The 15,323-nt window shown below is 44.2% G+C and overlaps 2 protein-coding genes across 3 annotated transcripts in view; one reads left to right on the top strand and one right to left on the bottom strand.

Moving 5' to 3' along the window:
- atrx (ATRX chromatin remodeler) overlaps positions 1-4,955 on the top strand; it is a 33,905-nt gene extending 28,950 nt beyond the window's left edge. For both annotated transcript variants that reach the window (XM_054597328.1, XM_054597327.1), the window contains exons 31-33: positions 585-680; positions 880-1,008; positions 3,277-4,955. In XM_054597328.1, the coding sequence (XP_054453303.1) occupies positions 585-680; positions 880-1,008; positions 3,277-3,501 (450 nt within the window). In that variant the 3' untranslated portion in view covers positions 3,502-4,955. The remainder of the gene's footprint in view (positions 1-584; positions 681-879; positions 1,009-3,276) is intronic.
- A 2,960-nt stretch (positions 4,956-7,915) lies between these two features.
- Positions 7,916-12,512, bottom strand: fgf16 (fibroblast growth factor 16). The gene is made up of 3 exons (XM_054598044.1): positions 12,209-12,512; positions 10,413-10,516; positions 7,916-8,161 (listed from the first exon to the last, which is right to left on the bottom strand). The coding sequence occupies exons 1-3, from the start codon at positions 12,510-12,512 to the stop codon at positions 7,916-7,918; spliced, it is 654 nt and encodes a 217-aa protein (XP_054454019.1).
- Positions 12,513-15,323: the final 2,811 nt, after the last annotated feature.

Raw genomic sequence — 15,323 nt, 5'->3', positions numbered from 1 at the left:
GCTCCTCCAGCCAACAGTCCGTAATACCCCATGTCTGGGGCAGCAGCTATTTATATATACGGTGGAACATCTGAATGACGGGAAGGACAAAGGGTCCAACTTTTGTTTTTCAATAAGGACGTGGAAATGTAGAAATACTTTATGCTGGCTTCAATTCTTGTAATCATGCCATGTTAGCAATTCTGTTGTTGCAGCTGTATCTTTGGAAGTAGACAGACTGATTCAATCTATACAAGGCTCTGTTTTACCGTCATCTTCAGAGCGCTAAGTCATTTATGTTGCTTTTATTCTTCAATTTTCTGTTCTTCAGAGTATTTGCGTGAGACGACAGAGTGGTGTCTACAGACTTAGAGAGGTGGCTGCAGCAGAGCCAAAGTAGCACATTTTAAAATGAATTCATTTCAACGACAATAGGTTTTAAGAAAAAACAAAACAGTTTTGATTATTTTTTTGAATGTTGAAGCAGATAATTGGCCAGGTTGATAAAAAGTTAAACCCTATTAAATGTTTGCCTATAAGGTATGTATCCATTGCTTTTTGGTAAAAATTTGAAAAGCTAACCTTTCTTCCTCGTTTGTCTTTAGGATCTTATAAACCAGGGACGACAGAAAGTCATTGAAGCAACAAATGCACTGAAGAGTCTAGCACGGGAATCACTGGAAGATACAATCGCCAGACTGGTGAGTGTCTAAATCCGTCTCAGTCAATGGAGATACGCTTCATCACTTCTCTTAGAGATACATTTTTATTTGGCCCAAAGAAGTGCTTTTAATGAAGTTACATTTCTGTCACAGCTCTGCAACACGATACAAGTGGAGTGATTTATAGTTGTGATGGTGGTGCACGTTAACATGTGTGCGCTTTCCTCAATCCCCACAGTGGAAGGAGAACCCAGCACTCACAGAGAGTCAGGTCCAGTCCATGGCTCTGGGGCAACAGGCCAGTGTGGAGATGGAGATTAAGCGCAGGGAGAACGTGTACAGGGACGTCCTCACCAGGCAGCAGACGGTAAGAGCTGCTCTATGTGTGTGTACGAGCTGCTCTGTGTGTGTACGAGCTGCTCTCTGTGTGTTGTGTGTACGAGCTGCTCTGTGTGTGTGTGTGCTCTGTGTGTGTGTACGAGCTGCTCTGTGTGTGTGTCTGTGTGTGTGTGCTGCTGTGTGTGTGTACGAGCTGCTCTGTGTGTGTACGAGCTGCTCTGTGTGTGTGTGCTCTGTGTGTGTGTGTCTGTGTGTGTACGAGCTGCTCTGTGTGTGTGTGTGTGTGTACGAGCTGCTCTGTGTGTGTGTGTGTGTGTGTGTGTGTGTACGAGCTGCTCTGTGTGTGTACGAGCTGCTGTGTGTGTGTGTGTGTGTGTGTGTACGAGCTGCTGTGTGTACGAGCTGCTCTGTGTGTGTGTACGAGCTGCTCTGTGTGTGTGTGCTCTGTGTGTGTGTGTACGAGCTGCTCTGTGTGTGTGTGAGTGCTCTGTGTGTGTGTACGAGCTGCTCTGTGTGTGTACGAGCTGCTCTGTGTGTGTGTGTGTGTGTGTGTGAGCTGCTCTGTGTGTGTGTGTCTGTGTGTGTGTGTGTGTGTGTACGAGCTGCTCTGTGTGTGTACGAGCTGCTCTGTGTGTGTGTGTGTACGAGCTGCTCTGTGTGTGTGCTCTGTGTGTGTACGAGCTGCTCTGTGTGTGTACGAGCTGCTCTGTGCTGCTCTGTGTGTGTGTACGAGCTGCTCTGTGTGTGTGCTCTGTGTGTGTGTACGAGCTGCTCTGTGTGTGTGTGAGCTGCTCTGTGTGTGTACGAGCTGCTCTGTGTGTGTGCTCTGCTCTGTGTGTGTGTGTGTGTGTGTGTGTGTGTACGAGCTGCTCTGTGTGTGTGTGTGTGTGTACGAGCTGCTCTGTGTGTGTGTGTGTGTGTGTACGTGCTCTGTGTGTGTGTGTGTGTGTGTGTGAGCTGCTCTGTGTGTGTGTACGAGCTGCTCTGTGTGTGTGTGTACGAGCTGCTCTGTGTGTGTGTGTGTGTGTGTGTGTACGAGCTGCTCTGTGTGTGTGTGTGCTCTGTGTGTGTGTACGAGCTGCTCTGTGTGTGTGTACGAGCTGCTCTGTGTGTGTGTGTACGAGCTGCTCTGTGTGTGTGTGTGTACGAGCTGCTCTGTGTGTGTGTGTGTCTGTGTGTGTACGAGCTGCTCTGTGTGTGTGTACGAGCTGCTCTGTGTGTGTGTGTGTGTGTGTGTGTGTACGAGCTGCTCTGTGTGTGTGAGCTGCTCTGTGTGTGTGTACGAGCTGCTCTGTGTGTGTGAGCTGCTCTGTGTGTGTGTGTACGAGCTGCTCTGTGTGTGTGTGCTCTGTGTGTGTGTGTGTGTGTGTGTGTACGAGCTGCTCTGTGTGTGTGCTCTGTGTGTGTGTACGAGCTGCTCTGTGTGTGAGCTGTCTGTGTGTGTGTGTGTACTGCTCTGTGTGTGTGTACGAGCTGTGCTGCTCTGTGTGTACGAGCTGCTCTGTGTGTGTGCTCTGTGTGTACGAGCTGCTCTGTGTGTACGAGCCGTAGTAGCTGATGGCTAGAAGACTGCTGTCTTCACCCTTTTTAATTAACAAACTAGGATATTTTGTTATGAAAACTAAATGGCAGCAGGTAGAACCTGCCGTATTGACAAAATCAATATTTGGTTTATAGTATTTTAATATTAACATTTAATTTATGTGCTTAAAGGAAATGTGTTTATGTTAAAAAATGTAATTGTATGGTCATTGGTAGTATGAAAACCATGACCTAGCCGATGGAAGCATTTGTTCATTCACTCTTCAAGAACAGTTTAATAAATTCAGAAAGTGTTATAACCTGAATGAAATGCAGTCTGTTAGACCAAGAAGGGCAACAATTGTATTCACATATTAAAACTTTCGATTATGTTTATTCGCATATCACAGGTACTCTGAATTGCCCTCCTAGCTGAATCATTTTACCTGCACAAGCTAATAAGTTGGATCTCAGTATCTGTTTTTTCCTGGCTTTAGCTATGAAAGCAGGATTTCTTCAAATAACCTGTTCTTTTTGGGGCATAACATTTGCTCTCTTGTGTTTTGGTTTAATAATTTATTAGGCCATAATATTAAACCTTAGTTATGTATTTTGTCATGTCTGGCAAGTTTCAGTGTATATAGTTTTGTTTTTCTTGCCTCCTATCTTCTCGTGTACTTTAAATATGTGAGGTCTTGGTTGGTCACGTTACTAATTAAATGATCGTTGTCTGTTTGAAGTTATTTTAACCGTCACTCTGTTTGTGTCCGCCCAGCTGATGATGTACGTGCAGAAGCTGATCACCAACAGGAAGGTGCAGGAGCAGCAGCTGGCCATGGCCAACCAGGCCAACTACCTGAACCAGATGGCCATGCAGAACGGCATGATGGGAGCTGGCGGCCTCAGTCAGATGGACCTGGTGGGGCTTTACCAGCAGCTCCACGGTCTGGGCTCCCATCAAGGCATGGGCAAGAACCCTGGGCCCTCCAAGGGCCTGTAGGTCAGAGGGACTCTTCCTCAACCCCCCACCCCCACCCCCCACTCTCAGCTAGCTGGCTCCCAGTGGGCCAGTCCAAGCGAGGCCCAGTTCTCTGTGACAAACGCACTGTGACACCACCGCTCGGAGCTCGAAGCAATCTGGTGCCTCAAGCGGAGGGTGGAGTCGTTTTTGAGACTAGGCTGCTGTCCACTGGGGCCTCAAGTGGGATAGACTCTCAGTTCTTTATTCTGTAGTTCACTGAGAGAAGGTGGAATATAGTGTATAAATGACTGTGTGAAAGTGGTCAATTAGGCATTTCAACAGAAAAGAAAAAAAAAATGTATATACAGCCTTAATGTTATTCAAGTTCTATATCTTCATTTTTCATGTATTTAAAGACAAACTAATTTTACCCCCAATGCTTTTAAGCATTGTATTGTTTTTTTTCTCTTAAAAGAGGGAGTCCTTATGATTTAAATTCAGTTTTTTATACGGTTTTAAATGCCTAAGTAAACCTGAGTGGGACCAGTGTCATTGGTGACGGGACTCTCTGATGTAAAGCTCTACACGATTATTAGCCCAAGTAGATTCCTTCATCAATATCTCCCAAAGCAGACAGCTGATGGTGCCGCTAAGTCCTGCTCTTTTTTGGGGGGGATAGAAGAAATTGATAAGTTAACAAAAACAGAAAAAAAAATATGGCCTTATATTCATTTCCTAAAAAAAAAAAAAAAAAAAAAGCTCTGTAAAGATTTGAGATTTGTTGAGAATCTTTTCTATTATGCTTTTAAGTGTTTACATTAGTTGTCACTTAACATGGTAATGGAATGCTTGTGTTGTTCAAAACTGCCTGCCCGGTTCCTATGACCTTTTTTTGTAACATCATTCTCATTGTCACGTGTTGTCTAGCATAGCACTGTGCGTCCTGTTCATTGTTTATGTTCCACTCGTGTTGATCCCAAGTTTGGGTGAGTGACTGGTTCTCACAAAGCACAAACAATTTCAGCCAGATATCACAGGGCCCAAAACTTTTCCCTTTACATTGTCGGCCAAAGTTGGAATAATGTGTTGACGGTGGATTTGATGGAGTAAAGAAGGAAATCTTATTATATATCTGGTTGATCTGTGTCCTCTGCTTTGTGAGAAATGTCTCCTGGACACTAGTCTCAGCAGACATGCCCCCAGACTATCTGTATTCTACTTTGGCACATTTTTTTGCTTCTAAATGCTTAAACTGGTGTAGCTGTTAATCAAGAGGAATATGTACATTTCTCACAAAGAGATGTTGTCTCTAGTTGGCTCCTGTGTTTGCACAAGGTGTATTTCATAAATGTAAAGAAACCTTTTTGCCCTCCTCTAAGAATGTTTTTTTTTTTTTGTGTTAGCAAATACACCAACATGATTTGCCATGAATCTGATCTGCTATTATCTTGATAAGTATTTAATATAACATTTAATAAAGTGACCAAAAGGATGAGCAACTCCTGTGTTTGAGTCATTTGTGTTTAAGGACAGAAATACTGACTGATGTTTTTTTATTTGACCGTACATTCCTTTGCACTGACTGACTTTATGAAGGGGAACGTTGGGAGGAGATTTGGTCGTTCTGGTTAGCAACACAAACTTTTTATACACCTGTATGACAACATGTCTGAAGCCTGAGCCATGGTGGTTTTTAAGGCTTATACATATATTGATAGATACGGGTTTAAAAATGTGATAAAATATCTGCCAGTATTTTGGGGGGCATTTAATGAGACTTTTGACAGAAGAAGATGAGAAGAAAGTAGTGGAGAGAACAAAGGTACCAGCCAGGGAGGTTGTATTTTACACTCAGTGTTTTAAACCTCTAGGCCACAATGACACGGACACACAAAATACATGTTATTGATATTGGTCCCATTCATTTTATTATTAAAGAATTGGGTCCAATTCACGTGTTTTGAGCAGGAAATGTGGACATTAAAATGGAAATGTCCGTGCTTTGTGTAGAACTAACCACAAAAGAGGGACCGTTTTTAATTTTACCTTCAAACAAAACCAGGTGAGCCGTTTCCCCCGATTCCAGTCTTAATGCTAAGCTAAGCTAACTGTCTCCTAGCTCCAGCTGTATAAAAGTATCTATATTGTATTGATCTTCGAATCTAATTCCATGCAAGAAAGCAAAGCATATTTCCTAAAATGTAATGCTCTTCCTCTAACGGTAGTAAAACACGTAGCTGATCCGTCCTGAGCAGCGTCCCTGTATGTCACGCCCGCCCACAGCACTAAGTGCCTTTTGTCCCACTCTCTTCTCCCTTCAATCTTTCATCTATTTTTCCCTCTCCTGGTATTGTTTTCATTTCTCTGTCTGCCAGGGTTTTCCCCTGCATGTCTTTGACTTTTCCATTCCCTCCCCCCCGGGGGAGCTTGCTCTCACAGCTTACAGATATCTGCCAGTGGAGAAACATTACAACTATTGCAGATGTTGAAATGTTGATCCCATCCCCTCTCAGCCCCAGATTACCACCACTCCAGGTTTGCGGCACATCCCTGCTGGTTCTGTGTGCAGCAGGCAGCTGTTTCTGTCCATTTAAAAAGTCTGTGGGCCACACTACGGTGGAGTCTGTGAGGCCCCTGCAATGAACAGCCAATCACCGCTCCAAATCCATGCTGATGTGTAAAGCCAATTAGGAGCCGGGATCCAGTTGCATAAGGAATCTGATTTTGTACGGTGGGTGTAGGCGGACTAAGACCTTATGGAGACAGAGAGGGCCTGTGCACATTACTTGGTAAAGGGTTTATGAGGGCAAATTGGCATGGGATTGTATCGTGTTCAGCTCTGGGAAAGAATCTGCTCAATCTTTTAGACAGCAGGACACAATGCCATGCAGTTATTGCTTTTCAAGACACTACATTTGAAGTATTTTAATATTGAGTGTGCAGCGTAATAATGGTCTTACATCAACTTATTGTACAATTAATCAGTATAGCCTAAATCGAGGATCACCAATATCATTAAGATTTGTTTTGGGGACCACGAATCTGTCTGTAGATAATCAATCCAACTGTTGTTAAAATATTTCAGTCTGGACCAAAGTCCGACTGGCCAACATCGTCGCCCTGCTAGCATGGCTGAAAATAAAGAAGTAAAGAAATGCAACATTCACATAGATTCTATTTCCGGTTTTAATTGGTACATCAGATTTTTATCCAAGCAAAAATAGTCTCTCACAATGAGTTCTCAAAAGCAGGACAATTTTATTGTCATGTTCATTGCAGTTTTTTTTTGTGTAATTTCAGTAGAATCTACAGTCCAGATAACTTCAAGTTCATTACAAAATAAAGACTTTGCAATAAATAAATATATAGATTTATATTTATACTTTATATGTAGAAAATAAATATATTGTACATCTCATAAATAGGATCGCCCATATGTACACACCTCAGCTGCTTGCATCTTAAGTAATGCTCCTGATAACATTACAAGTCACCACCATTTAAAAAAAAGCCCATCACATTTCTTAACAACCACAGTCAGAGAAGTGCTTTTGTCCCGAGCTTAATCGCTTGTTTTGCATACAATTCCTACACTACGCCGCTTGATATCTTATTTAAATGCGATGAATGAGATCGTTAGACTCTGGTGATTACATGGAGACCGGGTGAGCCTACAGCTGTGACTCGGGATGTGCAGTAAGTGCTCTTTCATCTCTCACACATTCTTCTTAGAGATTTTATTCCCCTCTTTCATCTTTGATTTTGAAGCCAACTTAATAAAACTCCAGTTCGCCTTGTAACAGTTTTTTCTCCGTCTCACAGACATTCTTCTTCTTTAGTACCTGACCATCCCAACCTGTCATTTAACATGCATGTAGCGCATTGTTTCTTCTTCTCCTATCCATCTCCCTGTATGCGGAATGTGCGCTTACTTTCAATGAACCGTGTAAAGCGCACGACAAATGCACAAGACAATGTGACATTTGCAGCAGTCCTCCCCATAATTTTGGTCACATAAAAGTCCCTTCTTGGTGTTCTCACAGTCTCAGCCATTCATTCCCTCATCCCACCCCACCCCACCCCACCCACCAGCTTAGTGCTACTCAAACCCCTTTGTCGTCGCATGTCGCTTCAGTATCTACGCATTTACCTTCTAAAAAGTGGTTATTGAGAAAACATGGCACCTGATTTTGATCAAACCACAGCTGGGCAGGCATGCGGGGCCTCCTCCGTCCGTGTCCATGCAGTGGTTTTAACAAGATAACCCCCCCCTCGACATCCAGGAACATGCACAATGTTTATGTCAGTGCTCGGCAGTGGGCTGAGGCGCAAACAGAGTGACCTCAGGGGGAGCTGAGGGTAAACAGTTCTGTCCTGTCCGACAACCCCCCCTCTCCTCTTTTTTTACTTCTGTTCCACTGAATGTAGCCAGTTCCACAACTGTAAGCGCTGGTCACCTGTACTGGAAAAGGTCCCTGTACGCTTGAGGGATCTTTTCAATCTCCACTGGCCTCGGTAAGAAGTGAGTGAGTTTCTGGTGTTTTTTAGTCCTGTTGCCCTCCCTGGGCGAGCCGTCTTTGTTTAGGGCCACGTAGTAGAAGCGTCCCGTGTCTGTGTGCTTGTACATAGTCGAAGCGTAGGTGTTGTACCAGTTCTCCTCAAACTGCTCCCTGAACACGCATTCTGCTGTCAGCTTCTTCTGCAGGAGAGAGGGGGAAAAAAAGAAAAAAAAAAAGTCATGCGTGAGAAAAGAAGAAAATTTGCAACAGTATCATGATTTTACAGAAATGAAAATGCAGCTGAGATTGAAATGGATGATGCCACTTGGCATGCAGAGTCCTCTCTCCCTTATGGGCCTGTTTGTGTGTTTCATTGCGTGTTGTGGACTGCACTTGAGAGCTGTAATGAACCCGTAGAAACTCATTAATGCAGGTGCTCATTATGACAGAACAGGGGAAGTCATTACGAGCTGCTTTCCACTTTACGCTCCCACACTCATTCTTCAGACCTTTTAACCTCTTGGTGTGCATGGAGAATTGTTTCCCTCCCCGTGATGCAACAAGAACAGCGAGGCAGGCGTACAATTTTCCCGTCCCTCTCTAACATTGTTACACACACACACACACACACACACACACACACACACACACACACACACACACACACACACACACACACACACACACACACACACACACACACACACACACACACACACACACACACACACAGCAGCTCTCAAAGCCTCAGTCTTCACTGACAGAGCAGCATGAGCTATGGCTGCGGGTTCAGCAGGTGAGAGTGTGTCGGCTGAGTGAGTGTGTGGGAACAATAAGAGACAGCAGTGCTGGAGCTGCTCTCCTGCCAAGACCAGCCAGTCATGCAGCAAGAGGGTTGAACCTCATTCGAGTCAGGGGTATCACCCAGGGCCATCGGCCAAATGTTTCGAGGGTGTCGCTATCTCCCACTCTCCCTCCTCAACACTCCTTTTTCCCTTGGACTCATTTTGGGGGATTTGGTAGGATGTGCCTTCTCTACAGAGCAAGATAATGTTCACTATCAGTCTGTTCCGTTAGCAGATGTTACAGTTCTGGCTAAGTGTTTGTGCAAACATCTCTTTTTTTAAATTCTGGCAGCAATTTTGTTGATAAGCTGTCAGGCTCTGCTTGGCTGTGGCTATGTGGTGAAGCTGTTGTCTGTAAACACAGCCCTGAGGGCACATGACTGGGCCAGCTCCATCCGAATACACACACACACACACACACACACACACACACACTCATCGGATCAAAAAGCTCGTCAAGGTCTGGCTGTTATGGGACGGAAGCACCCTTCTACCTGTTCTCCTCCCCCTTCCACCTCCTGGCCTCTCAGCTCCAGACAGACGTGTCTACATCGCTCCTTCTGTCAGTCAGGTGACTCAGTCAGGTGTGCAATTACCCCCCCCCCCCACCCCACCCCCACCCCCACAAATCACTGACTCCCACCGTCACCCGGCCCCAGGGTCAAAGCTCCCAGGATGCCAGACTCTGATAGCGCGCGGTAACAATATCTGCACCTTCAAGATAATGCCCGTGCTTAAAAAGTGGCCTCTGTTCGAAATGTTCAGAGCCAGGGGGGAGTCTGGGCCCCGAGAGGCCCTCAGGTATTGCCCTGGGACACCTGATACAGGTAACCCTCACATACTTCCCCTTCATTGTCTTTATCGCTTCCCTTTCCTCTTTCCCCGACTCCAGATACCGACCACGAATGACAGAAAGTCGGCCAGGATGACATGAACCTAAATGTCCTCCAGATCGGTGGGAAAGCAAAGTATATTCTTCTATACTGTAAACTGCAGTCCAAACTTGAGTCCAGCTGTGCACAGAGAGGTAATCTCCACTGATTCACCCACAGCACACATCCAGAGTGACTCCAAACATTCCTGTCTCCACTTTAGGGAAATATGTAAATATTTCTGCATATCTCAAAACTAAATAAAGAAGTTGGTTTGCTCTCTAAAGCTGCACACTCTGCTTTACCTTGAATCCCTTCAAATGGAAAACAAGTGAATAAAGTTTCTTCTTTTGTCTTTGCTACTGTTGTTTTAGGTCTTTATTTATTGGATCTATTGTCTTTATTAATGTCCCCATACTGAAGGAAAGCTGCGGTAGAGGGAAGTATGTGACAGAGAGTGTGAGACTCTGCAAAAGATCACACTTGTTTTGTCTCACTGTGGTTTTCCCATCTGCCCCGTACGGGAACCTTGATAACAAACTGACTCTCAGAGTGCTCCTGAAAACGTATTTTTGATAGCTGAGCACTGACGTATGTTGTACAAAAAAGAAAAAGAAAAAAAGTTAGATTTTCTGAGAGGGGCTGTGTCGAGTGCCAGACTTGTTGTGAATGAGACCCTGGGCTGAACGGTGAGGGCGGGGTTGTAAATGAGAGGAGGAGGTTTTTTGACTCACCGACCCATAGAGCTCTCCTTTCTCACTCATGCCGAGGTAAAGTCCGGCGTCCACCCCTCTGATGCTGACCAGACTCACTGCCAGACTGATGAACTCCAGGATACCTGAGGTCAAACACACACAATACAACAACAAAAACAGTCAGGAAAGCCCACAAACAGACAGCCATCCCCAGCAACAAGTGGCCTCCGTTTATGTGACAGCAGACCAGTCAAAATATGCTTCAGCTGACTGGTTTTGGCAGCTTTATTTGCAGCTTTTTTAGTGACTATTATCCCTGTATGCTTGCATCTCCATTCTACAACTGAAAAATTGCTGTTTTAAGGCCACTACATAACTTATCTTGTCATTGATTCCAGCAAAAAAGACACGTGCATGGAACCGGATGCGTCAGAGAAAATCTGGTCTTAAGAAAGTACATCAGTCATAAAAAAGGTTGTGGTGTCTATAAATGTCTGCCACCTGTCTCAGGGACTTCCCAGTAGCTACTAATACAGACGGAGAAGCCACTTTTATGAAGCTGAGTTGTGGGTTAAGTTGTTTAGAGGGCTGCTGACTCACTGGAAGTTACAGTAAAGTAAAACATGTACTTCAAAGGCAGGGAAACAAGCAGTAAAAATGAAAAGCTATTGGATGTTGTGATGCAGAGAGGTTAGTCACAGGATCCAGCTGGCTGTGCCGGCTGGCAGGGGACAGCTTACAGCCACCTGGTCCCCATCTCCCCGACCTCATGCGATGCCAGAGGATGACAGAGAAGATCCCTCTAATTTCTTGTGGGGTGAAGAGTGTGTTTCATATCCCTCTAATCAAAGCCATGTCTTCCTTGCAGCTCTGACAAAGACCTTGCATTTGAAAAAAACTAAGTGGAGCCAGAAACAAACACGCCGGACCACCCATCCCCTGTAAACCGGCTTGTTTTGGCTGAAGTCAAGAACATTAAACCTTCCCCGAATTCCGCAGTGGTCATGCTTTAATTTAGGGTTATTCGGCTCTTTCCGCAGCGAGCGAGCGAGCCGGCCTGCACCTGCGAGATGACTGCATGGGTATGAGGCGCGAGACATGTGCGTATCTTGGCCCCCTGACCTCGTTCTGTTGATCGTGCTCTACCGCGAGCCGCACCTCGCTCCATTTACGCCCGAGGAGGAGAGACACCTGCGGAGGAGGAGGTGCGCGGCTCTGCTCTCCTGCGCGCCGGGTGACAGCGACGCACGGACGGGGAACAGTCACCCTGAAGCGTTAGGAGCCTCCAAGATGTATTCCCCAAACCTGTGAATGAATCATTCTTTTTCTCGAGATTATTGGATGCCATAGACTTCTCTAACAATAAGTTGTTGATGGTTATAAATGGGGGGGAAAAAAACAAAAACCCAAAACGCCTATTCTGTCAGTGGAGACAGAGAAATGATGCGACACATGGGGCGGCTGTGGCATAGTGGAGAGCAAGGTTGTTCTCCAATCAGAGGGTCGGTGGTTCAATACCTGGCTTCGGCAGTCGATGTGTCCTTGGGCAAGACACTTAACCCCAAGTTGCTCCCGAAGGCTTGCCATCGGTGTGGACTGGATGTTGCATGAATGTTAGTTAGTCTGATGGTGGCACCTTGCATGGTAGCCTGTCATCAGTGTGTGAGTGGGTGAATGATATGTAATATACTACTGATTGTAAGTCGCTTTGGATAAAAGCGTCTGCTAAATGACTGTAATGTAATGTAATGTAACATATTCTTCCATATTTAGAATTTCTCATACCTAGAACAAAAAAAAAAAAAAAAAGTGAAATGCTCAGGAAATAGCCTCACCGAATCTGCTGTGGTCCTGTCTTGTCCCGTGCACAGTGCCATTGGGGAATATCTCCAGCTGGAAGCCGGTCCTGCAGTAGAGCTGCCGTCGCCTCAGGATCCCCTTCAGGTGCCCGAACTCCGTGGGCGACCCCCGCTGCAGCCTCCCCTCAATCTGCCCCAGCCGCTCCGTCAAGCCCACCGGAGACTCCGGCACAGGCATATTCCCGAGTGAAGGAAAGGTTTGTAAATCCAAATCGAGCGTCCCCAGAAAACTCCCGACCTCTGCCATCGTGTGCACAGCTGTCAAATTAAGCGACAGCATTTAAAAAACGTTCTCTGATTCAAGCAGGGAGAGAAAAGTTTACGCTTAAGTCCAAAGCGTACCCGGCGCGCCGTGCTCCTTCAGAAAGTCTGCTGCGTCCCTTTCAGTTTATTGGACGTCCTTTGCTATAATCATCAGTTTGATATCTCTGTTTATCAGATGGAAAGACTCTATTATATACATACTCCCCACGCATTCTCACATTGGATATTCAAACACAAGCCACGCCTGGCTGGCATCCCTTCTTACGCGCATCAGTTTCTTCACTGAATGTGTACTTTCAGTCCAACTTTTACCTCTGATGATGCCGCTGTCTGTGCGTTTCTGTCACTGCTCACTTAGTGAAGCTGGATCTATCTTTCCGAACAAGCAAATCCAAGTCCAAGCAGTATTTTCTTTTCCTCACAGCTCCCGCGCTCCTGTTTGCGGTCCGAGGCTGTCTGATAAAACCACATCGCCCATCCTCACGCAGGAAACTCTGGCAACAGTTTGTGGTGCATTAAAATGCGACACAGACGCAAGAAGAAAAAGTTATCATTGCTCAAACACAAATGGTATCTGACACAAAGCCTAAACTGTAACAACCACTCCACCACAAAGGCAATCCATGATTTACTATGACTTATTTTTTGGTCACACCAAAAAAAGGAAGAAAAACCACAAAGCATCAGGCTGACGTTTTAGCCCACAAGATTATCAAAATAACCTGTGCATATTCTCAGAGCAATCCAACCTCCTGCACAAGTGTCAGTGCCAACCACTGGACGTTTTCATGAGAGCATTTTCTCCACCTCCTCGCTGGAAGCAGGTGCTTCCTCGCCCCTCTGCTCAACGTTTGCAATGTGCCCCAGCAAACCAGCAGCTCAACCACTTGTACAACTGGAAAGGAAGGGGGGGGGGGGGATCCAAATGTTGATGACGTGTAGTATCAAATCTGACTGCTAGCAGAGACTGTATACACTTTTTGAGTCATCAGAGGGTCTTTTAGAAGTATTATTTGAAAAAAAAAACATTTATCTTCCATAAAGTTGATTTTCCCTACTGACTTTTGTGCAAAACAACAAATAAGCTGCAGAAGAGAAAGCACAACACACTGTAAACATAAAGATATTAATGTGTATCGTTAACTACTTTACGATTATAATTCACAACAAATGTCCCCCTGAATTATCACTAGTATCCTTTGTTTGAGTTAAAGTAGCAATACTGAATTGTAAGAATACAAGTCAAAGTCCTGCATTTAACATTTTACTAAAGTAGTAGAAAAAAATGGGCCTACTCATTATCTAAAAAAAAAAAATGCTTTTTAATGTGCAGGCTACTGTAGCAGCATGTTTCTGTCCAGATACTGATCATTTCTGTATTACAATTTATTTTAAGATAAGATAAGATAAGATAATCCTTTATTAGTGCCGCAGCAGGGACATTTACAGGATTACAGCAGCATAGGGTATAGTGCAAACAAGAGGCATAGTAAAAAAACAAGATAAAAACAACCAAGTATTATAATACTTATAATACTTAAATGTTCTCTATGGACTTTCAGAGCATTAGACCTAGTAATACATCAAACAAATATTTGCTATCTACAGATATAGTGGAGTACTCTCTACCGGAGCAGAGAATGACATTGTTCTCCTTTTTTGTGAAACAAAATCCGAGTTTCTCTGTGCTTTGTTTACGTAGCCGGTCCGCGACATTACAACCCTACAGCTCTGCCTCTGATCGGCTCACTCCACATGCCTATACCTCACCGATACTACCACCAATATAGCGAGTCCTAGCCAATCAGAGTCAGTTTAGGGCGGGTCATCCTGACAGACAGGGTCTTCCCGGAAGTGCAGCCCATCCTCCGGGCCCTGCTCAGGTAAGCACTGTTAGCTGTGAGCCGCTGGCTTAGCCATGTTTACGGCCATTGAGAGCCTAAAGTCTAGTGTTGAAAAGTAACCAGTAACTATGTTAAATATATAAAGTGGCATAACATCTGAGAAGACATTTATCTCAGAGCTGTAGGGTAATGTACTTAAGCACATTGCTTGAGTAAATATATATATATATATATATATATATATATATATATATATATATAAAAAAATTTAATGTGAGTCCCACATCTGTCTTTCAAATGATCTTTTGTATATTTAAACAGTTTTATGTCTATTCATATTTTTTTATTTATTTAATTATTTGTGATTTTAAATGTAAAATGGTTTCCTGTCTTTATTCATCTGTTGAATTTTTTTGATTGCAAAACAAAAGTAAGTGCAAAAAGCATGCTCTGTAAAAGTTTTTTTTATTTTTATAAATGTACAGCACTTTGCGCTGCATAGTCTGTATGAAATGTGCAATATAAATAAAGATTATTATTAGTATTATTATTAATTACTTTACATCTAATGTCAGCTGAAGCAAGAATCAGCCTGCTGCCGCTGATTTCAGGTGCACAGTGAGCTGTGCCACCATGCACATGAAAGAGAACACAGAGAAAACCACAACAGGAATAATGGATAATAGGTGTAATTTATGATTGAACGGGGATTTTGAATCTCTCCTGTGCACAGTAGGGCAACAGGTCCCAACTTGTGGCTTTGAGGGGGGAAAAAAAAAGAATAACGCAGCTGTTTAGTGAAGACTTTATTTCTGTGTGAAGAGCGAAATGAAAACAAACTCCAGGAGCGTTTTAATTAGTTCACTGTTCCTGAGATATCAGTGACAGCAGGACAGGTGGGAGGGGAGGGCATGATTACATCAATAACAGCGTTTAACTATTAGGCATGTTATTTTAGACCTCCTTCAAGCTGTTTCAGAAAC

This window comes from Anoplopoma fimbria, chromosome 4 (assembly GCF_027596085.1).
Source record: "Anoplopoma fimbria isolate UVic2021 breed Golden Eagle Sablefish chromosome 4, Afim_UVic_2022, whole genome shotgun sequence".
NCBI classification, from domain to species: Eukaryota; Metazoa; Chordata; class Actinopteri; order Perciformes; family Anoplopomatidae; genus Anoplopoma; species Anoplopoma fimbria.
The sequence above is the reverse complement of the archived record's forward strand: the minus strand, read 5'-3'. Positions and strand labels throughout refer to the sequence as shown.